This window comes from Leptonychotes weddellii, chromosome 8 (assembly GCF_054177405.1).
Source record: "Leptonychotes weddellii isolate Sample4059 chromosome 8, ASM5417740v2, whole genome shotgun sequence".
Classification (NCBI taxonomy): Eukaryota; Metazoa; Chordata; class Mammalia; order Carnivora; family Phocidae; genus Leptonychotes; species Leptonychotes weddellii.
Window position 1 is genome coordinate 55845788 of NC_138376.1, and position 24164 is coordinate 55869951.

General features: G+C 34.2%; 1 protein-coding gene across 7 annotated transcripts in view; it reads left to right on the forward strand.

Moving 5' to 3' along the window:
* The window catches only part of SENP6 (SUMO specific peptidase 6), a 116505-nt gene that overhangs the window by 57059 nt on the left and 35282 nt on the right, over nt 1–24164 (forward strand). For 4 of the 7 annotated variants that reach the window (XM_081828559.1, XM_081828560.1, XM_081828561.1 and 1 more), the window contains 4 exons: nt 8041–8186; nt 13375–13762; nt 18982–19214; nt 22236–22406. In XM_081828559.1, coding sequence (XP_081684685.1) covers nt 8041–8186; nt 13375–13762; nt 18982–19214; nt 22236–22406 — 938 coding nt within the window. The remainder of the gene's footprint in view (nt 1–8040; nt 8187–13374; nt 13763–18981; nt 19215–22235; nt 22407–24164) is intronic. The other 3 variants (XM_081828562.1, XM_081828563.1, XM_081828565.1) reach the window with 2 other exon arrangements.

A 24164-nucleotide genomic window follows, 5' to 3' on the forward strand; every position in this document is an offset into this window, starting at 1 on the left:
CAATTTTTTTTTCAATTTTTTTATTGGTATGTTAATCACCATACATTACATCATTAGTTTATGATGTAGTGTTCCATGATTAATTGTTTGTGTATAACACCCAGTGCTCCATGCAATACGTGCCCTCTTTAATACCCATCACCAGGCTAACCCATCCCCCCACCCCCCTCCCCTCTAGAACCCTCAGTTTGTTTTTCAGAGTCCATCGTCTCTCATGGTTCGTCTCCCCCTCCGATTTCTCCCCCTTCATTCTTCCCCTCCTGCTATCTTATTTTAGGATTTCCTTTGGAGATTTTTTTTTAAAACATTGGGAGTTCAAACTCCAGAAATAGTAGTTGCTGGCATAGCACCTGGAATAATTTTCTCCTAAAAAGAAATCACTGGGTTTTTTTTGTTCTTAACACCTAAGGTGATTTTCTCAATTACTTATTTTTCCCCTTTATTTTGCATTTAAGAGATACTTTCAGAATGAATTTTGATAAATTATAGTCATATGTCAGCACTTAGTAGCATTGATAAGCAGCTTTCTGGGATAAAATTAAAGCTTGTGAACAATTGAGTATAATTTTTGGTCAGATCACATATTCTGTTGCTTCATTTGTTTGGTGTTCTTTTTGTATTTTTTCTAAACATAAAGAAAACAAGTATATAACTATAAATTAAGATCTCATTTCTTTTCTGTACCTGTTCTTTGTATCCTTGTCAAAGAGAATTAATAGACATTGAACATTTAATTATATTCTTAATGTAATTACATTATGATTACAACTTAAGTCACTAATTTACACTACTTAACCCATGTGCAGAAGAAAAATATGCCCTTACTCTTAACCAATCTGTTAGCATCTTAATATATAACTTCCCAGGCTTTTTCTATGCATATACGTTCATTTTATTAAAGCATTCATGTTATATATACGTACAGAACAGTCTGTATATATTGCTTTTTGACTTTGTTATGATATTAATCTGGTTTCTATACTCTTAATTATAAGATGTTGGAATAACAGGGGAAAACCAGCACTGAAAACACAATCAAAAGAAGTTTAAGAATCAAATGGATGCGTTTACTTATGGTGGACTTCTTTACAAGTTAATATATCCAAGTCTCTGTAATTACTTTTTAATGAATAGTGACCACTATATTTATGTACCATAATTTAGGTTGTTTTCAGTGGTTTGATAGTATATATATTATGATTAATAATCTAGGATACACATCTTATGTATTGGATCTATTATTTCCTTAGATTAAATCCCTAGTAATAAAGTTATAGGGATAAAGGTTATACATTTTAAAGACTTTTGATACGTTACTGCCAAATGGCCTTCTTTAAAAGGATATGTCAGCTTCCCAAAAAGAGTATTTGAGTATGCCTGTTTTCTCTTGCTCCTCAGCAACATTAGTTATTATCATTCATTTAGGCATTGCTAGTTTGATAGGGAAATAGTATTTGTTTTTCCACATTTCCTTCATTATTGGTGAGGCATTACAACGATCATTTGAATTTCTTCTTTTATTCATGTCTGCCTGTTGTAGCCTTTGCCTGTTTATCACTTACTTAGCATGGCCAAAAGTGATTTTTTTTTAAGGAGGTTGTAACAAGAACGTAATACATGACTTTAGTTTTATTTTACATTGAAAATCAGTCATGCTGGCAGCTACATGATGGAGAAAACTAACTTGATTTGGTTTGTCTTTCTCTTTTGAAAGACTGTAAAAATAATTTAAAAGCAAATACATAGGGGCGCCTGGGTGGCTCAGACGTTAAGCATCTGCCTTTGGCTCAGGTCATGATTCCAGGGTCCTGGGATTGAGCCCCACATTGGGCTCCTTGCTCAGTGGGGGGCCTGCTTGTCCCTCTGCTGCTGTTTCCCTCCCCCCCGTGCTTATTCTCTCTCTCAAATAAATAAATAAATAAAATCTTTTTTTTTTTTAAGATTTTTATTTATTTATTTGCAGAGACAGACACAGCGAGAGAGGTAACACAAGCAGGGGGGAGTGGGAGAGGGAGAAGCAGGCTTCCCGCGGAGCAGGGAGCCTGATGCGGGGCTCAATCCCAGAACCCCAGGATCATGACCTGAGCCAACCGCAGATGCTTAACAACTGAGCCACCCAGGCGCCCCAATAAATAAAACCTTTAAAAAAATAAAATTAAAAAAATAAATAAAAAGATGTTGAGCTAGAAAATCCAACAAGAAATATCCTAATCTTGGTGTTCCTCGTATGTGGTCTTGGGTGAACATTTTGTTTTCTTCTTATCCCTCTTTAATACTCATTGCATAGAAACTGCTTTTTATGTCTGAGTCTAACAAAGTAATTTAATCTTCGTAGGAATAATAACTAAAACTTGGATGCTCTGGACTAGAGTAGCTTCTCTGTAACTTCAGGTGTTAGTTGCTGGGAGAAGCTTTCAGTTCCTCTCTTTGTCTGGAGGCTAAGTCCTTATGTTTCTAGATCTGCGAGTGAATCAGTATCTCTGTGTGGCAAAGTTAAGGCATTTTTAGAGATGACATAGTAACAGCATTTCTTCCACCCATGTAATTTCATCTTTTTAAAGTGATATAGTTGTATCTTTTGTAATGTGATTCATTAATCCAGTAAACATTTTTCGAGCCCTTAGCTTGTGCAGTTTCTAGACACTGGGAGAACACATGGCTGAAACATGATTTCTGCTCTTTCAGAGCTGACAGTATAATGGGATGAAACCGATCAGTACAAATAATAGTAAAATAAAATGAGGTGCTAATTGAAGTACAGATAAAGGGGTGCCTGGGTGGCTCAGTCGTTAAGCGTCTGCCTTCGGCTCAGGTCATGATCCCAGGGTTCTGGGATCAAGCCCTGCATCGGGCTCCCTGCACCGCGGGAGGCCTGCTTCTCCGTCTCCCACTCCCCCTGCTTGTGTTCCCTCTCTCACTGTCTCTCTGTCAAATAAATAAATAAAATCTTAAAAAAAAAAAAAAAAAGTACAGATAAAATGCTGTGGAAGCTCCAAATATTGCTTATGCATGCTTAGTGTGAGGCAGACGCAGCTTCTTAACAAAGAATGGTTTGACTTTACTTAGGTAAATAGGGAGGGCTTTACTTGTGAAGAGAACAGCAATATATGTAAGAGGGTGGAAGGAAAAACAGTCTGGAAAAATGCATCTCTTTGAGGTGCAGTTTGTTTGGAAGACTGAAACATCAACACAAACTTGCTTTGTGAAAAGCTGCGGTTCTGAATTTTTTCCTTAGCTACTAGAATCTTTGAGAGATTTTAAGCATTAGAATGATAGTCGTTTTTTTGCTAGATCACTTTGGCAGTAGTGGGGAAGGATTTAAACCAAGCTCATTTGGAGTGAGGAAAATCAATTTAGGCAAGAGGTAAGCATCTGAAATGTAGTGGCAGTGGTTTTGGAGAGGAAGAAATGAATTTAAGAGCTGTTAGTAGAATTCCTTGAATAAGAGGAAGGAGGCACAAGGAGAAGTCAACTATTATTCGGATTTCAGCTTTGATGTCCAGGAAAGTAAAGGTGTTTGAACTGCCAAAGGCTGAGAAGGTAGAATTCACTTAGTGTAACTCTGTGTGTTTATAATAGCAAGAATAATTATACAGGCTTCTTAACACAATATTGTATATCAAACTCAGAAATATTACATAATGTTGATTTCTATGTGCAGATAATCTCCTTATTTAAAAAATTAAAAGTTAGGAGGATATTGAAGATAGGAATACGGAAGTATTTAACAAATTTGGGATTATGCAGGTAGAACATTTTGATTTGTAGATTCATTAACTTATGTTTTAGAAACGTGTATTATTTTCTTGCTTACTTAAATCTTTGCTGATAAAATCAGATTGTAATAAATATTGTCCTGTTTTTGTTTTTCACTTAAAAATTCTAATTATATCCTTAATGAAAATTATTAAACTTACATTGAAAAATAATGAGGAAAATCTTTTTGTATTTCTTGAACATAAAAAACCATTAAGCTGCATATTACTTTAGTTTCCTTCATCTAAACAGTTGTAGCCAGTGTTTGAATTAAAATTTTTTCTCGTTACTAATTTTTTCTTTTTAAAGATTTTATTTATTCATTTGAGACACAGAGATAGAGAGAGAGCATGAGCAGGGAGAGAGGCAGAGGGAGAAGGAGAAGCAGGCTCCCCGCTGAGCCAGAGCCCGATGTGGGGCTCGATCCCAGGACCCTGGGATCATGACCTGAGCCGAAAGCAGATGCTTAACCATCTGAGCCACCCAGGCGCCCCACTAATTATTTTTTTTTTATTTTAGAGGGAGAGCTTGTCACAGGGCTCGATCTCAACGACCCTGAGATCATGACTTGAGCCAAAACTAAGAGTTGGATGCTTAACTGACAGAACCATTCAGGAGCTCCTTTCATTATTAATCTAAGAAGAGTTAACTAACATAGAAAAAAGTGTGTGTGTGTGTGTGAGAGAGAGAGAGAGAGAGAAGGAGATCGATTGATTCAGTTGATTGATTGATTTAGTGTGAAAAGTGCTTCTGCTGCCTTAGTAACACAGAATAACCTGAAGAGAATATTGGTACACTTGACAAAAGTGGTCCCCAGTGTGTGTAGAGATCCTGGTGTGGAATGAAAAGTAGACTAGAGCTCAGGACATGACTACAGGGCTACAACTTAGAGTTCTGGTTATTCTTTTATTAATATTATTTTTATTGAAGTATGGTTGACATAAAATATCACATTAGTTTCAGGTGTACAACATAGTGATTCCACAACTCCATAAATTACACTGTGCTCATCACAAATGTAGCAAACATCTGTCACCATACAACACAATTACAGTGTCATTGACTGTATTCCCTATGCTGTGCCTTTTATCCTTGTGACTTACTCATTCCATAACTGGAAGCCTGTATCTCCTAGTCCTTTTTACTTGTTTTGCCCACCCCTCCCCACTCTTGGCCACCATCAGTTTGTTCTCTGTATTTATGGATCTGTTTCTGCTTTTTGTTTGTTTGATTGATTTTTTAGATTCCACACATAAATTATTTTGCTTAGCATAATACCCTCTAGGTCCATGTTGTCACAAATGGCAAAATTTCATTTTTTTTTAAGGGTAACATTCCTCTGTGTGTGTAAACATAGGGGTAGGTAAATCATTTCAAATTAGTTTTTTTGTTTGTTTGTTTGTTTTATTCTTTGGATAAATACCCAGTAGTGTAAACCCAGTAGTGTAATTACTGGATCCTATGGTATTTCTACTTTTTAACTTTTTTGAAGAACCTCCATACTCTTTTCCATAGGGGCTAACCAGTTTACATTCCCATTCGTAGGGAGTGAGGATTCCCTTTTGTCCACATCCTCATCAACACTAATTATTTCTTGTCTTTTTGATATTAGCCGTTCTGGCTGGCATGTGAGGTGATACCTCATTGTGGTTTTGATTTGCATTTGCCTGATTATTAGTAATGTTGATTCATCTTCTCATGTGACTGTCTTTGGAAAAATGTCTATTCAGATCCTCTGCCCATTTTTTAATTGGATTGTTTGTCTTTTTGATTTTGCATTGTGTGAGTTCTTTATATATTTTGGATATTAATCCCCTATCAGATAATATCATTTGCAAATATCTTCTCCTATTCAGTGGGTTTCCTTTTCATTTTGATGGTTTCATTTGCTGTGCACAACTTTTATAGTCCCAGGGCACCTGGATGGCTCAGTCGGTTGAGCGTCTGCCTTCAGCTCAGGTCTTGATCCTGGGGTCCTGGGATTGAGCCCTGTGTTGGGCTCCCTGCTCAATTAGGAGCCTACCACTCTCACTCCCTCTGCCCCTCCCCCTACTCGCTCTCTCATGCATCCTCTCTCAATAAATAATAAAAGTAAAATCTTTTTTAAAAAAAGAAGTCCCTTTTACATTTCTTGTAAGGTAGTTTAGTGATGATGAACCTCTTTAACTTGTGTTTATCTGGGAAACTCTTTAGCTCTCCTTCAATTCTGAATGCATATCTTGTCTGGTAAAGTATTCTTGGTTGTGGGTTTTTCCTTTCAGCACTTTGAATATAATCATACTACTCCCTTCTGGTCAGCAAAGTTTCTGCTGAAAAATCAGATGATAGCCTTATGTGGTTTCCCTCTTATGTAACTATTTGCTTTTCTCTTGCTGCTTTTAAGATAAAAAAGATTCTCACTTTATTTTTAATCTTTGACATTTTATTATCTGTTTTGGTATGGACCTCTCTGGGTTCATCTTGTTTGGGATTCTCTCTCTCTGCTTCCGGACGTGGATGTCTGTTTCCTTCCCCAAGTTAGGGAAGTTTTCAGTCATTATTTCTTCAGTTAAATTATCTGCCCCTTTTTCTTCCTTCTGGGACCCCTATAATGTGCATGTTAATATGCTTGATGTTGTTCAGAATCCTTAACCTGTCCTTTTTTTTTTTTTTTTAATTTTTTTCTTCTTTTCGCTGTTCAGCTTGGGTACTTTGCATTAACACATCTTCCAGATTGTTCATCCATTCTTCTTCATTCTCTAATCTGGTGTTGATTCCCTCTAATGTATTTTTAATTTTGGTTATTGTATTATTCAGCTCTGATTGGCTCTTTTTAAAATTCTTTATCTCTATGTCAGAGTTGTTATTTTGTTCATCTACTCTTCTTTCATGTCTGGTGAGCCTCCTTATGACCATTACTTTGAATTCTTCATTGGGTAACTTGTGTATCTCCATTTCATTTAGTTCTTTTTCTGAGGTTTTGTCTTACTCCTTTTGTTTGGAACATATCTCACTATGTCCTCATTTTTCTGACTCTGTGTTTGTTTCTATGTATTAGGTAGGTCAGCGACTTCTCCTGATCTTGAAACCAGTGGTCTTATATAGAAGGCATCCTATGAGGCCAGGTAGTGCATTCACCCCAAGTCACTAGAAGCAGGTGCTCCAGGGGTATCCCCTGTGTAGGTTGTGTGTACACTTTCCTGTTGTGATTAAGCCATGACTTCTTTGGGGTATACTGGTGAGCAGGGCTGGCTGAGAGGCCTGGCTGTGACTGCGGTGGCCTTGCTGATGGTAGGGTTAGCTCTTGGCACACCTGGCTGAGTGGTCCAGCTGCAGCTGCTGTGAGTATGCTTGTAGGAGAGGCAGTGTCCCTGAGGGGTTGCTTACTGGATGTGATGTTGTGGGAGTTGCTTTGGAGGCACACATGGGGTTTGGCTGCTTGAGTGGTGGGTGGGTCCACAGGCAAATGCTGGGGAGGGGTAAACAGTGCGAATAAGGTAGATAGATAGTGTCAAAAACTGGCACCTGCAAGTGTCTGGTCAGCTAGGCTGAAGAAGGGCAAGAAAAATGGTGCTTCCCAGTATTTTCATTCTTGGAGAAACCTCCTGTATATCCTGTCCCTTCCACACATGCCCTAAACTTAGTCAATGAATCTCTTTCATGTGTAACCCAGGTACTTTTCAAAGTGCTAAGTGATATAATGCACTGGCCCTTTAAGAGCAGAGTCTTTGTCTTATAGCCCTCCAGCTTTCCCATAGTTAAAGCCTACTGATTTTCAAAGCTCTTGGAGTTAATCTCTGCTGATTTTCAAAGCAAGGTGTTATGGTGGCTTGTCTTTGTGGTGTGATTCCCAAAGTCAGGGTGCCTGACTTGATCCCTTCACTCCTCAGTGAGGACCTCCACACCTGTGTTATCCCTCCCACTTTTGGGTCGTCAGCGGGGGATTTGGTTCCCGACTGCATCTCTGGCCCTCATACCCTTTTCAGTGTGCCTTTTCCTTTATTTTTTTTAACTGTGGAAGATCTGTTCTGGTAATCTTCAAGTCATTTTCGGAGTGAGTTGTATTGTATGTAGTTGTTGCCTTGGTGCCCAAGGGAGGAAGTGAATTCAGGATCCTCTTACTCAGCCATCTTTCCCTGCTCCCAAGTTTTGGTTACTCTTTATTATATATGTTGTGAAACATTAATTTATTTTAACCAAAACATAATAATTTGATAATATAAATTAGTTTTGTTTATAGCAAAGATCATGAGGAATTTATAAAATTTAATTTCAGTACTTTTGGTTTTTTCCTCCTTCCTTTAGATCGCGTAATGAAGAAAACTGAAGAGTCTGAATCACACCTGGAGTCTGAAATTAAAAGGAAAGTACCACAGAAACGTCACAGTAGCACATATCAGTCTCCGCCTCCTCTGTCTCCTGCTTCAAAAAAATGTTTAACTGATTTAGAGGTGGGTGGAGAAATTATTCTCTGTTGCTCATCAGTTGGTATTTTTATCAATATTATTTTTAGTACTTACTAAATTCTAGGTGATCTTTTCTTACAGGACTAGAAAAGACCTAGAAAAGTTATTTAAGCAAACTTTTCTGCCTTCATTATGTCATTTTTTCACTATCCAAAATGTAGAACATGTATGATCAGTGCCTTCCTGCAACATACTCCAAATAATAGCTCTCAACCAGAAATATTTTGAAATAATTTAAAATAGTTTACAAAAAGTTGAAGAAATAACAAAAAGATTTTCCGTATACCCTTCTATTAGATTCTCCATTTTTCCACATTTGATATATTGTTTTCCCTCCGTCTGCCTTCCTTCCAACTTCCCTGTGTGTGTATGTGTGTGTGTGTGTGTAAGTGTGTGTGTTTCTGCACCATTTGAGTATAAGTAACAGACATCCCCATTTATCACTTAATACTTTAGTGCATGTTTCCTTAAAAAAGGCAGGGGAGGGGGGTGGAGAGGAGACATTTTCCTGCATAACCAGAGTGCAACTGTCAAAATTTAAAAATTAACATGGATCCAAAATTACTGTGTAATCCACAACTCCATTCAAATTTCACCTAAGTAATGTCCTTTATCAGAACAGGATCCAGTTCAGGATTGTGTTATATTTAATTGTTATGATCTTTACTCTTCTTTAATCTGGAATAATTCCTTAGTCTTTCCATGTCTTTCATCACCTTGATATTGTGGAAAGTATGATGTTTCTTCATGATTTATGCATTTTTCAAGAATCTTCTGAAGTGATTCTGTAATCTTGTCGTTGCATCATATCAGATTGCATACAGTGTTGATTTTCACATTGTAACTTCTATCTTAAGATGTACTTTCCTAGATTTGTCCACTGTAAAGTTAATTAGTAGGTATTTCTTATTTATTAATAAGATGAGCTACTGTAAGATAGGCTACTTACTTTAAGGTAGAGTACCTTACAATAGCTCATGAATTAAGGAGAAGCTACTATAAGGTAGAGGGTTTCCTTATCTTATATTTACTTATGTATTCCTTTATATCAGCACAGATGTATAGATTCCTTTTTTTTTTTTATTGAAGTATAGTTGACACAACATGGATTCTTACTCAAAAAAGTTATATTCTGTCACTGTTATTATTTTGATGCTCAAATTGTCCCAGTCTTAGTCCCTGGGAAGTTCTTTAAGCTGGCTCCTCTTTGTTTTTCACACATACACATCATTCTCTGAGTACTTCCCTTAATTTTTGATGTAATCAGATAGTCTAGACTTCTTTGTATCTCTCTCTCTCAGCTCTAGAGTCATTCATTTCTCCAAGGAGCCATTGTTCCTATAAGTGGTGGAAAGATATTTTGGCATTAGTTATGCTTGTTGCTACTTGGTATCATGTTTATAGACCCTCTTAGTGGACAAAACTAGTAAATATATGTGTGTCTATATGTTAGTATTTAGTACATGTTAAAATCCATGAATTCATCTGGAGCTGCCTTGAGATTGAGTTGAGGCAAAAAAAAAAAAAAAAAAAAAGCCCCCCGAAAAATAATAAAATAAAATCCATGAATTCATACTGATAATTCCAGTTCTAGTCTAAAGCCACAGTGTTTATCTTAGTCTTTCCCACTTTGCATGTTTGTAACTTCCTTCTCTGGCTGAGAAACCTGACTTCCATCATATCCAGTGTATTTACTTATTGGCTTTAGTTGCTTTTTATTTGATTATTTTCCTGGCATGCCAGCCTAAGCTTGGCTTAGGCCATACTGGCATTTCCCCACTACCTTGCCCACTGCTTGATTCAGGTAAAGAAGAATGAGAAAAGACAAAAGCTCCCCCAAGACACAACATCCTTCCCTAGGCAAGCAAGCTGAAAACATCAGAATTTTTTTAACATCCAAAATACATCTTTCTTTTACTTTTCACTTCTATGCCAGTTGTTATTATTCTGTTCTTAGTGAAAATAAAGAATAGATTCTAGCCATCCTCTGTGTAATTTTTAATTCTTAGACAAGATTAGTGGAGTTTTTTTCCCCCACATGTAGTCTCTGAAATGCTACGCTCTGTACTGCTTATAAGGAAACACAGTCTTTGATATTTAATGAGATTATACATCTTAAGGCTATTTACTAAAAATGATGTCTCAGTGGTTCTTGTGAGAGAGAGGCTCATTCTTATTAAGTATAATTGGTTATTATTTATGTATAAAGCCTGGCAGATAGTATGTATTAGTGATTTTGATTTGTTTTGTAAAAGTCTACCTACCAAAAGGGGGGAAATGATACTTTAATTAGTCTTTGTTTTCCAAAAGAAATTATATCTAACATGAAATTGTTATGGAAATATACAACTTTAGACACACTTCACTAAAAGTAATTGAGCAGTATTGAGATTCTAGTTTTGAGATTCCTAGGTTGATAAAATTCTGAATCTCTAGTTTTTATCATGGAAAAATTTAATATTATGTTCGGTTCAGCTAACCTGCATTTTGTTTTTAATTGTTGCAAATAGTTCCAAGGTATGTGTTTCTTAGCTGATGGAAGGCATATGATAATAGCTCACAATATATTTCATTCTGTATTTTAATATCAGAAATTTTAACAGTGTGTGCTTTTTCTGTTTAATATCAATTTTATAAAAGGAAATACGTGGAAGTATCACCTTTTCATGTGGTTTTGTTCATTGAAATATGTCCTATTAATCTTTATTACAAACAGTGAAAAATTGGAGGCAGTCAGTACCCAGCTTGATCATTTTCATTATGAAAATAGTGGGGTTTAGCTTTTTCTTAGACGATTAGGTATTTTATTGCAGGATGGCATGTAGATGGAGATTACTTCTTTATGAGTTTTCCTTTTAGGTGCCTTGGTACCTGGCCAACCATTTGCAGTTCATTAGTGAATAATTGCATTATTTCATTTAAATATAGAGTTGACCCTTCAACAACACAGGAGTTAGAAGTACAGACCCCCTGAATAGGTGAAAATCTGCATATAACTTTCAACTCCCCCAAAACTTTATTAATAATCTACTGTGTTGACTGGAAGCCTTACCAACAACACAGGCAATTAACACATATTTTGCATGTTATATTATATACTGTATTCTTACTATAAAGTAAGTTAGAGAAAAGAACATGTTAAGAAAATCATAAGGAAGAGAAAATACATTTATAGTACTGTACTGTATTTATAAGAAAAAAATCATCATGTAAGTGAACTGTGCAGTTCAAACCTGTGTTGTTTAAGGTTTAACTATACTATTATTTCTTTCCCTTATTGACAATAGGCTAGAATTTCAGTTAGATAATCTGTCCCATATTTGTGTCTAACCAGTTGTTTGCATAGTTCACCTGCTAACTATGCATCCTAAATACACAGGGCCCTATCAAAAGTGCTATGAGAAAAATAAATTCCTTAGACCTAGACTCCACAAGTAGTATAACTGAATTCTAGACAAAACTATGTACTGGCAGAGAAAGAGACATGTTTTTTTTGTTTGTTTGTTTTTTTAATCTACCTATGCTGAGATAGTGAGCTGATGTTCTCCTAAGTTCACCTTTGCCTTGGTTGAAGCTTGGTTTCATTCTTTGTTGTTATCTGGGGTAGATTCTTGAATAGGTAACATAGTATAATAGAACGGCTTGTTGTGGGTCATGTAGGACAAGGTAGATAATTTTTGTCAGTTTTCCCATCTTTAAAACAAGGAGATAAGACTATAACAGTGGGCTTTAGACTTTCTCTACGTATTTTTGAGTTACAAAATTAAGTAGAAGAAATGTATAGACCATGAGCATTTAGCTCAGTGAATTTTGAAATTTATGTTTACACAAGTGATCATATATAACTACCACTTACAAGTCAATCCTCCTACAACTGCTTGATGACTTCTGTCACCTAAAAGACTTTTTTAAACAACTATGTATTCTCTTACGTATTTTTAAGTTGACATTCAACATTTTTTGTTTCAAGTTTAAATGGTTACATAGGATGTTATAGTTGACACAGTAAAAGGAATAACATTTTAATTCATTTTCTTCATATATGGATCTGGTAGCATCCAAATACTATAGCACTTAATAATTACTATCTCTAAAATCTCACTGCCAGAAGTATTTATCCACTTATTTCTTATGATATAAGGCTCGAAGTGTAAAAAAATTTCTTTTTGATTGAGTTATTTTGGTTTTTATTGGTAGACTTTTGATTAAAACTATGTTATAGTTTGATAAGTAATTATTTGACATAAAAAGTAAAGTTATTGGAAATATGTGTCTTAATTAGAGACATTGATTGTTTTCCTCAATTCCTGTGTCCATGAATAAATATTATGTTGCATATTGAGATAGGATTCAACATCTCTTCATGTTTTTCCTTCTTATAGTCATATGTGCTAAAGAACCTTTTTCACATAAATAAGTGTATGAGTATGAAAACAATCCTTGAACTCTTAAATTATATGTCCCAAATCAAAGGAAGCTCTACCACCAAAAATATTTTTTTTTATCTTATCAGTTTTTATTTCTATAGGTTTTTTTTTCCTTTTTTTTATTCTTATGTTAATCCCCCACCAAAAATATTTTTAATAATCTCACAATTGTAATCTAGATTAGGCCTTCCTTAAAATATTTTTGAAGCACTGTCTTAGAAATCAGTTGTCTTGTAAAAGTTTTTGTTAACCAATAATTAGAATTGATTATTTTTTCCAACATTTAAAATTATCCTTTGGTTTCATGGTTTTTATACTCCAGGGTAGTATACCGTTGTAATATTTCAAATGGAAGTTGAGCGCTTTTTTTTAACTATGAGAACAGTTCTGGCAGGAGATAATTTTCCATCAGAGGCATAATCAAGTCAGGTTTTGGAATGATATGTGGAAATTGAAGATTTAGATATTTATTCCATTAAGATTATTTATGCTCTGTATGCCATAGAAAATCTTTATGTAGCCATTTAGTAGTATACATGGACTAGATGGGTCCAAAAATTCCTTCCAGCATCCTGATGCTAAATCCCAAGTAACATGATGTATTTAGTATTTAGCATTTTGTGGTAGCCTTGGTGATGATGATGGGGAGGGAGTAAGAGACTTAATTTTGAGATCTTACTTTTTATTCCATGATGTTGAAATAAAATGCCAAAGTCTTTTTTTTTTTTATTCTTTTGGAACTTAAGGTTTCTAAACAGTGTGGATATTGTCCAAAATGTGGAAAAGAAAAGGAAAATCAGACCAAATGCCAAAGTTGTGGTATTCTTTTTCCTAAGGATTTGCAAAGAAATTGCAGACAAGCTATAACTTTGAGTGAATCTACTGGACCATTATTAAGAACATCAATTCATCAGAATTCTGGAGGACAGAAGGCACAAAACACAGCATTACCATCCAAGAAGTTTTATGGCAACAGTGTGGGAAAGATTCCAGTTGATATTATTGTGAATTGTGATGATAGTAGACAGAATTATTTACAGACTAATGGGAAAGTCATTTTACCTAGGGCAAAAGTAGCCAAAATCACAAACCTGAAAGAAAGGAAAACAAGCCTGTCAGACCTAAATGATCCAAGTAAGTATTTTACTCCCTTTAGTATTACTTATATCAATCCAATATTTTTTACATATATTTTTAATGTGAACATGAGCATATTTGAGAAGTGTAGTTTTAATAGGTATCTCTTGTGTCAGTTATGTAACATGTTTTTTGGGTAGATGATTAAAACTGTCCATGTAGTTGGAAAATAACTGACTTTCTTCTCATCCTGTCCATCTTAAATAGTTAAAAAAAGAAAAGCACAGACCTTGGCCCTAGTCATAGGTCAAATGCCAGTTAATGCCCAACTTTCTAGCTTTGGCTCAGTTAATTTAATCTCTCTGATTTGTAAATGGATTATTTTCTGCCTGACAGTGTTTTTGAGGAAGTAAATAAAATAACATTTAAACTGCCTAGCAAAGCCCAGTAAATAAAGTATTTGATACACAGAAAGGACTCAGTGAAAATTAGTTCCCTTGCCACTTTTACTCTTCCCCTAAATCTTTTTCCTACCTTTAGACATAGGTGCATATATGTGTGTATATGAAATGCAGTCCTGTTTATAATAAATAGCCAAAGACTGGAAACAATCAGGAAGTAGTTGAATAAACTATAGTACACATAGCTGTAAAAGGATGTAAAAGCTGTACATATTCTGTAGAATGATTTCTAAGATCTTTAATAACATGAATAAAGCAAGGTACAGATCAGGGTGAATATGTGCTGCCCTTTATTTGTGAAGGGCAGGAGAATGAATATAGGGATTTTTTTAAATGGAAAGATATACCAAAAACTAATTTTAAAAAGTAGTTGGTTAGAAGGGAGGAAACAATGTAGGAATTAGGGATAGATGTTAGATATTTCCAAACAAACTCTTTTTTTGTAGATTTGACTTTGGAACCATGTAAATGTTTTACATGATTATAAAACAAAATTAAATTGGAAGTTTAAAAAAAAAACCAAAACCAAGATGAAACTAATGAACCTATTTATGTATCTAGTCGGTGGCTTGAACACACAGGAGAATTCTTTCAAGTGAATTTAAATTAAAATAATATTGTGGCTATACATTCCTAATGTGATATATTTTAAGGTTAAATAGAATTGCAAAGAAATCCTAAGTGTACTTAGTAATATTGTTATTAATAATATTGGTATTGTTATTTTTAACCACATATATTGATAAAGCAATAAGCAATATAGTGTTTCCAGAAACCAGGATTTTCATTGTTAGTGAAAGGGAGTTCAAAAGTAAAATCAGAGAAATAAAAATCCCATAATTTTAAGCTTGAATTGGACATAATAGTGTGAGATTATTATATATATTCTCTTAAATAGAAGTGAACAATCCTAGTTCCCATATTTGTGTTTTTTGAATACCATTTCTAAGTAAAAATAACTAGAACTTCTCAGAGAAATGGCTGACTCCAAGTCCAGAGCAGGAGTATATTTAATAGATCTAGATCATCTACTCATGTCAGGAAGCATGGAAGCAGTCAAAAACGGCTATGGACATGTCAAAAGGACACAGGAGCTAAAAAAGAAAGGGCTCCTACTGACCAGTAATGGGACTGGTTGGGTCATAAAACGTATACCTATTTATTGAAATATGTCAAATATATTAAAATTAATTAGCTCATAATGATATACCCCCAAAAGAAGAAAAGCTCTCCATTGATTACCTTTGGAGGTTGCTTAGGTTCCAAATCATTACTTTAAAAACTGGTAAATAAAAGGGGATAAAATTTAAAAAAATTTTTTAACCTGGGAAATATGTCAAGTTCTATTTTAATTTGAGTCAATGTAAAAACCTTAGCTCATACCAGTACATTAGCTTATTTTTCAAAAAGAACTCAGGGGTGTCTGGGTGGCTTAGTTGATCAAGCTTACAAGTCTTGGTTTCAACTCAGTTTATGATCTCTCAGGGTCATGAGCTTGAGCCCCACATCAGGCTCTGCGCTCAGCTCAGAGTCTGCTTGAGATACTCTCTCCCTCTCCCTCTGCCCTTCTGCTCATGCTCTCTCTCTCTCTCTCAAATAAATAAATCTTAAAAGAACTCAGTTAAAAAAATGATTACTGTATGATGAGTGTCTAACCAACATTCTGTTATATTATGATGGTGTTGGTATTTGATGAGTATTTTATGATACATTTTAGTGTTATACCAGTACAATATTAAATATTGTTAATGTCATTTGAATCTTTCCTAATGGTGAGGTTTTTACATTTTAATGGTTAGATATGAAGAAAACTCTCACTAGGTAGTTATTGGGTACTATTACTGAGCCAAATGTTATATAGGAAACTTACCATCCTGAGGAGATTTCTAGGATGAGAGAACTAGAAGTTAATAAGGCTAAGGTGGTAAGTTAAAAAGAAAATAAATTTATGTGGTTTTGAGGTGCCTTAAGTGGTTTAATATTCAGAGCTTGACTTAGGACCATATCAACCATGAATTAAAACCATAAAGCATAAATTTCATTCACTCCCCTGCTCAAAAAAGGAAAAAAAAAATGAAGACTAAGTATTTCCCATTAAAATACGTGGAAAAATAGGTTTTAAGAATCTTTTTTATTAGTAATAAAAAATATCATTTATTGAATGCTTATGTGCCTTGCTTTGCATGTGAGGTAGACATGAATACATCCCATTTTATAAATGAGGCAACCTAGGCTTAAGGAGCTTAACTTCTCAATATTGTATACTTAGGGACTGTTTGAGTTTAGATTTTCATAAAACAGGTTTTTCTGGTTCTAAAGTCTGTTTTCCTTATATACTTAATCATTCTTAAATTTGTATTCCTATTAAAGTAGTTTATTATCATGAAACTTTTATTATGTCCTGGGTGGTCAAATAGTAAATAAAATGTACAGTGTCTCAAGTAGTGGTGATAAATTCTGTGTAGAAAAGTGAAGGACGGTCCAAGGAATAGAGTGTGCTAATTGTTAGGTGTCAAGATGAGGAAGGGTGCTATTTTAGATAGGTGGCAGAATAGGCACATTTGATAAAGCAACTGTTGAAGAGAGCCCAGAATGAAGTAAAGAGAAGGATGTGCTGATATCTATAGGAACAAGATGGAATATAAGTACAAAGATCCTGTATTAGTGTGTTTGGTTTTCCGTAACAGAATACCATAGACTGAGTAGCTTAAACAACAGAAATTTGTTTTCTCACAGTTCTGGAGACTGGGAGTCCAAGATCAAAGTGCCATCATTTTGTAGACAGCCACCTCCTCACTGTGTCCTTACACGGCCTTTCTTCTATGCTTGCATAGAGAAACCTCTGCATTTCTTCTTCTTATGAGGACACCAGTCCTATTAGATTAAGACCTCACTTTTATGACCTCATTTAACCTTTATTAACCTCATTTAACCTTCTTACCGGTTGTATCTCCAAAAATAGTCACGGGGTTTAGAGCTTTAACATATGTATTTTGAGGGGACACAATTCGTCCATCATAGACCCTGATGCAGAATCTTATATATCACATAGAATATACAGAATGAAATTAGCTATGAGAACAAGATTTTTAAGTATATGGTGTCTTTGCACACTTCCCACTTGCTTTGCAATTATGGTGTCATTGAGCACAACCCTCATTTATTTTAAGTTAATAAAACAAGAGCCACGTAGTATGATTCTATCTGTTGCAGGATTGGGGCTTTTAAATGAATTTTTTATATAGTAGATAGAGAGGTTTTAATGTCCCTGAAGCATCATAAAATTATCAATGGAACAGTATGCTTCCTCTTTAATATATATGTTTCTATATGTTTTTTGTAAATAAATTATGTAGTTCATGAACTTTTTTTTAAAGTTTATATATGTCAGGCACTGTGCTAAACCTTTTATATATTAAATCGTTTGTTCTTGTGACAGTTCTTTGAAATAGGTACCATTTTAGACCCAGATTTCACAGAGAAGAGAAACTGAGGTAAATAGTAAATTAAAAAACCCTAACTTTCAAATATGTATAAATCTGCTTAGACCTGCTAATCTGGCTTGTTAGGTTTTTTGTTAATGAAATGGTTCCAAAAAGATCCAGTTAAGCATTTGCTCTTGAGACTAGACAGCAAAATAAAAAAGACAAGTGGAGTGATGCTGGGATTATGCCTCTCTGGGGCATGTGTATTACTCAAAAAATATTAACTAAACATTTACATATGGGATTCTAAAAAAAAATTGCTTCTACAAGTTTATGTGTTCTTCAACACATGATTTTTGAATTCTTTTTCTTCACCAGGCGGTTTTAGACTCAGAATATAGCAGTGAACAAGGCAATGATCCTGCTCTCTCATAGTTTTTATGTAGTGAGGAGAGAGCAAGTAAACATCTACAACAAAAAACAACAGAAAATTTATATCACAGTTGTTATGAATATGCCAAGTACCTGTGTGCTTACTTTAGATTGGGTAATCAATCAAAAAGCTAATATTTGATGACAGAAATGCAAAGTGTTAGGGGAATTGCAATCCAGACAAAAACAAGCTGTGGAGTTTGAGGAACAGAATATAAATGGATGGTGTGCCTAGAGCAGAAAGAGGGGATAATAGAGTAGTATAAGAAAGTTGAAGTAGGCAGTGGCCAGATTATGTACATTTATAAACCATAGTAAGGAGTTAGGGTTTGACTCAAGTGCATTGTGGGTGGCTCTGGGGAATTATGATATAAAGATGGGTTTGATAAGACCAGTAATGAGCAGAAGGTCTAAGAGCAAATTCCCTTCATAATATCTTTTCATGCCCATATTCACTTACTCCACAGAATTTACTGAGCAGTGAACACTGGTCCACATTCTCCCAAGGACCAATTATGATTTTAGTGATTTCCTATGTGAAATAAAATTATTTGGTCACATGGAGTTTCACACACATTTACAATGCATGCTATTTAGAATGCAGATTATCTTCATTCTTGAGACTTTCTAGAACCCTGAAATAGATCTATGATAAACATTTAAATTTTGCTATAACTTGTGTATATTTCCTGTGTGGGTGATGGTAATGGACTACAGAATAATTTCATATTTGTATATTCTATTTAAAAAAAGCTAGTTCTTATGCTTTTTTTCATTTTTAATTGTCTCCAAATTTAACTTTTCATCAGAATGGATTGTATCTTCATTCATTTTTATTAATCTCAGTTCTGGAAGAGATCCAAAGCAAATTTGGTATAGTTCCTGCTTTGGTATAATATATTTACATATTTAACTGACAGAAATGAAATACCTGAAGTATTTAACATTTTCTTTATAGTAATTTTGTCCAGTGATGATGATGATGATGACAATGACAGGACTAACAGAAGAGAAAGCATATCTCCTCAACCTGCTGATTCAGCATGTTCTTCCCCAGCACCATCCACTGGAAAAGTAGAAGCAGCACTAAATGAAAATATCTGTAGAGTAGAGCATGAACTAAGAAGCATTCCAGCAGATTCAGAGTTAAATACAGTTACATTGCCAAGAAAAGCAAGAATGAAAGACCAGGTACTTTTCATATTTATTGCCATTTATTCAGATTAAGTCCCTCCTTTGGGATGTAAATACTTTTTTTAGAGGGAAATTTGGCAGTGTCATTAGGAGAAAAAGATAAATTATTCATTAAGTGGGGCTTAAGATAACCAATTGGAAGATTATTTAAAAGAACATTAAAACATATACAGAAATAAATTTCTATTAAATTAAAAGCTTAAAATGTGAAAAATTCAACAAGAAGAAACAACATCAATTTTATAGTGAAATATAAGTATGAATATTTGTATAATGTAGTGGACAGGAAGAAGTCATTTTTAACTTGGATGTATTATACTATGATACTATTGTTTGCTATGTTTTATTTTATATTTTAATATATAAAAATTTCAAAATATTCAGGTGGCAAACGATAACAGAAATTATGTCAATAAATGGATCTAGAAAGGAATGTTTGTAATTTGTAATCTAAAGATAGAAAAAGACAAAAAGGGGAGAAAATTCAGATGAACTTAACACTTTAAAAATTAATACAAAATCAATTAATATGGACTGCTGGCTAGACTCCAAGGGAAAGGGTACTTTTCTGATTTGCAGGTGGAAAAGAAAGTTGTTATGGCCTTTTGGGAAAGCAGTTGTAAAAACATCTATTAAAATTTTTTAATGTGTGCTAAATGACCAAAATATTCATTCCCTAGACTCAGTCTCAAACTTTTCCCTACAGAGAGGGAGTATCTAAGACCGTATGTATAAACATGATTATTGGCAAACAAATGCAAACAGAATCATTGTTCATTAATACGAAGTGGCTGGAGAAATTATGGTATATCCATACTGTAGACTATTATGCAGCCATTGACTAAGAATTAGAGCTGTATAAATGACTTTTAGGATTTCTACATGGTATTGGTAGGTGGGAATACCAAGTTACAGAAATTTATGCATATTTTTTTATTTTTAGAAAAAGAACTTTTTTAAAAAATAAAAACTTGTATGTTAAAAAATTACATATACATGTCAGGAATTGTTACCAGTATAGATAAAAATATGGAAACATATACTTCGTTGTTAAGATGGAAAACAAATGAAAAACAAAGTAACTATAATGATGCTAGAAGAATATGGATTATTTTTAATATAATTTGGTAATGCCTTTTCAAGCATTTCAGCCAAGCAAAAATAGTAAATGAAGAGATGAATATATTTTATTAAATGGAAAGTACAGAACAGTGTACCAAAACACCATAAGCTGAATTTGATAGGTAAATGTGAGTGGGGGAGAAACAGTGAACTGTGTGACAGTGTGAGTTGGTCCTTTATGTATTTTTGTTTCTTAAAAATCAAGAAATGGAAGCAAACCATAGAAAAATGAGTAAAGGAAATGAATAGTTTTAAAAAGGTAATGAAGTATTGAAAATGAAATTAAAATACATTTTGTTAACTGTCAGATTGTTGAAAATTTTTGAAGTATGTAATAGTGTTCATTTTGGTTAGTGTTTGGAGAAATGGAAAGTTGAGTGTGTAAATTGGTATAGCTAAGCTGGAGGGCAGTTTGACAGTAGTTATATAAAATACCATGATTTAGCTGCAAAAATGCTTGGAGGAGAATAGTGTGTCATGGGGTAAGGTCAGAAAGAACTCATATATCCAGCCTAGGATGGTTCAATGAAATAAATAATGAATTTCCATATGATGGAATTTGTGGGTGAACAGTTTTCAGACTGGCACACTGAATAATAAGGGTTCCTCAGTGCTCTTTTAGAGGCTTCTTGGGAGGATGTGGACCACCCACTTCTAGACTCAGTCTCTCCACTTTGGATTCAACTGGAGCAGCTCTTAAATTATGTATTTTATTAATGAACTAAATAACATTTCATTTGAAGAAATAATTCTGAAACTAAAAAAAGGGCTTTAAACCTCTTTAATAGGTTTCTATTAATAATTTTGGAAAATATTCATGATTAATCTGTAATAAGCCTGAAAAAGCAGTTTGGAGGGTGTGTGTGTGTGTGTAGTGTGTGTGTGTCTCTGTTTTGTTTTAATACATATTTTTTCTTATGCCATACATCATAGAAATATCTCTAGAGGGACAATGGGAAAATAGTGCCTATCTCTATGCAGTGGATTTTTTTTTCTTGCCTTCTGTCAAGATCATGTTTTATTCTTGTGATAATAATAAAATTTTTAGCATAACTTCAGTACAATTAAATTATATACTCAAAATAATATATTATGATTAATTTGCATGTGGAAGTGGCTGAAATCTTAATAGATCAAGTACTTTAACATTTTAAAATATATAAAGAAGAATCTTTTTGTAAATAACCATTCACCTAAGTACCTGTTTTCTAAAGAATTCCTGATTTAGGGATGCCTAGATGGCTCAGTCAGCTAAGCGTCTGCCTTCTGCTTGCGTCATGATCCTGCTGGGATCAAGCCACATCGGGCTTCCTGCTCAACAGGGAGTCTGCTTCTCCCTCTGCCCCCCACCCCCTTTCTGCTTATGGTCTCTTTCGCTCTCACCTCTCTCTCAAATAAAATCTTAAAAAAAAAAAAAAAAAGAATTGCTGATTTAATCCAAGCATTATAACCACTACCACTATTACTAGCTAACTTTCATCTAACATTTTACTGTGCATGAAGCACTGTGCTAAGTTGCTTGTATACATTAGTTCATTTGAATACTCAGTATTTTACAGTTTAGGAAATCAAAGGAGTTATTATTTTAAAAATCAGATAATTAAAAGGTGGTATAGCTGTGATTTGAACCTAGGCAGTCTGATTCCCAAATTACCATTTCTCAATTCTGTGCTATTAATGGAATATCATGTAATGACTAGATAAGGTATAGCTGGACAAAATAGGAAGGATTTCTATTGTATGAAATCAATAAATATTCTCCTGTTGAAGTAAAATCAGTCTTTTATGTTTTGATAATTACATTTTTTTATGTTGCATCCTCTTTGCATATGTGTACTTAGTTTGCAGCCTTGTGTTAGTTGCTTAATTAAGTGAAAATTTATTTTTCTTTTTCAGTTTGGTAATTCTATTGTCAACACACCTCTAAAACGTCGTAAAGTGACATCTCAAGAAACTTTAGTTGATCCTGTATCTTTAAGCTGCCAAAGTTCCTTTGACAGTGTCATTTTAAACTGTCGAAGTATACGAGTAGGAACACTCTTCCGGCTATTAATAGAGCCTGTAATTGTAAGTACATTCTTAAGCTTTTTACTGTACCAATTATGAGATTCAAAATTCCATAGGGAAGGCTAATATATAATATTTAAAAATTTTTAAATTAAAATGTTTAACTTAATAGAATATTAAAAATTATTTCAAGATTTCAAATTGCTTTAAGAGAATATAGACAAGTATAAACAGCTCCTTACAATAAAAATCAATGGGTAAAAACTTATAATGTAATGTTTAAGGTAGCGACATATTCATCATAGAAAGATACTTATTCTCACTAAGTTAGAAAACCAGTATTTTACTATTTTATTTTCGTGCCAGCTCAGTGCATGAAAAGAGTATTTTAAAGAACGATAATGAGAGAAAGAAGGATCCAAAAGCTTTGGGAGCTGCAGAAAAATGTCTTTTGCAGCATTAAGACTCTTAGATGATTGGAATAAATTGCCACCCAAGAGGCATTGTGCTTTTGGACTAGTTCATTGTCCACAAAGCCTAAAGGACTTTCTGTAGTCCTTATTATACTTGTCATACTTGTTAATTCTGCTGCCACCAGTCTAATTCAAATGCATATTTTCTATTTGAAATTTTAATATAATCTCCTTAACCAGCCTTCTTAGTCATCATTTTTCTTTTTTCTAATGTATTGTACACATTATTGATAGATTAATCTCCCTATAGCACTGCACTTAGTTTGTACCTTTTATTTTATAATGACTTAACTTGGTGTCCCCAGCTGTCTGTTTTCATCTATTCTTTCAAACCTGGTCCCCTAGTATTGTTCCTTATACATAAAGCAGAGTCTTTAAGAAAACACATTGTATTACATCAGGAAAGTTAAAAGGTAGTTTTATTATTACTATTTAAATTATGGTAAGTAGTAGTAATTTATTTTCTAGGAGTCATAGTTTCATGATACAATATGATCAAAAGGAACAAAAAGACCTATAAGTTAATGTAGGAGAAAATGAATTTTGGACCTGATTTCTTACTAGAGCAAAGCTGTATGGGAAACCTGCATTTTTTTTTAATCTTTAACTCCAGCTTCTCACCATTAAAAAAAGTACTCCAGAGATTTAAAGCAAATTATATACAGACTACAATATCCAGTACCCAGTAACATTGTAACATACATCAAGGTTGTCAGGGATTTATGAAATTTGTGTTTTGTTACAGGTCTTCATAGTATAGATTATCTTTCCTGGTTTCTGTCAGTTAATAAAAATGTCATTCTAAGTCAAAATACCTGAAAAATTCTCAGGGGTACCCTGTAGGTTTTATGGTTTTTCCCCACGTTAACACTGTTACTCAGAACTTTTCAATATGATAATTAAGGTTTTGCTGGTAATTTATTTTTTTATTTTATTTTTTTTTAAGATTTTATTTATTTGAGAGAGAGAGAATGAGAGAGAGCACATGAGAAGGGGGAGGGTCAGAGGGAGAAGCAGACTCCCTGCCGAGCAGGGAGCCCAATGCGGGAGTCGATCCAGGGACTCCAGGATCATGACCTGAGCCGAAGGCAGTCGCTTAACCAACTGAGCCACCCAGGCGCCCTTTGCTGGTAATTTAGACATTTAGTTGAAAGTTACATAATTGGTCTCAAGGCTAGCTAACAAGAACTACATTGGGGCGCCTGGCTGGCTCAGTTTGTAGAACATGTGACACTTGATCTAGGGGTTTAAATAGTCTCCACACATGTTAGAGATTATTTTTTTTATTTAGAGATTTTATTTATTTGCGAGAGAGAGAATGAGAGACAGAGAGCATGAGAGGGAG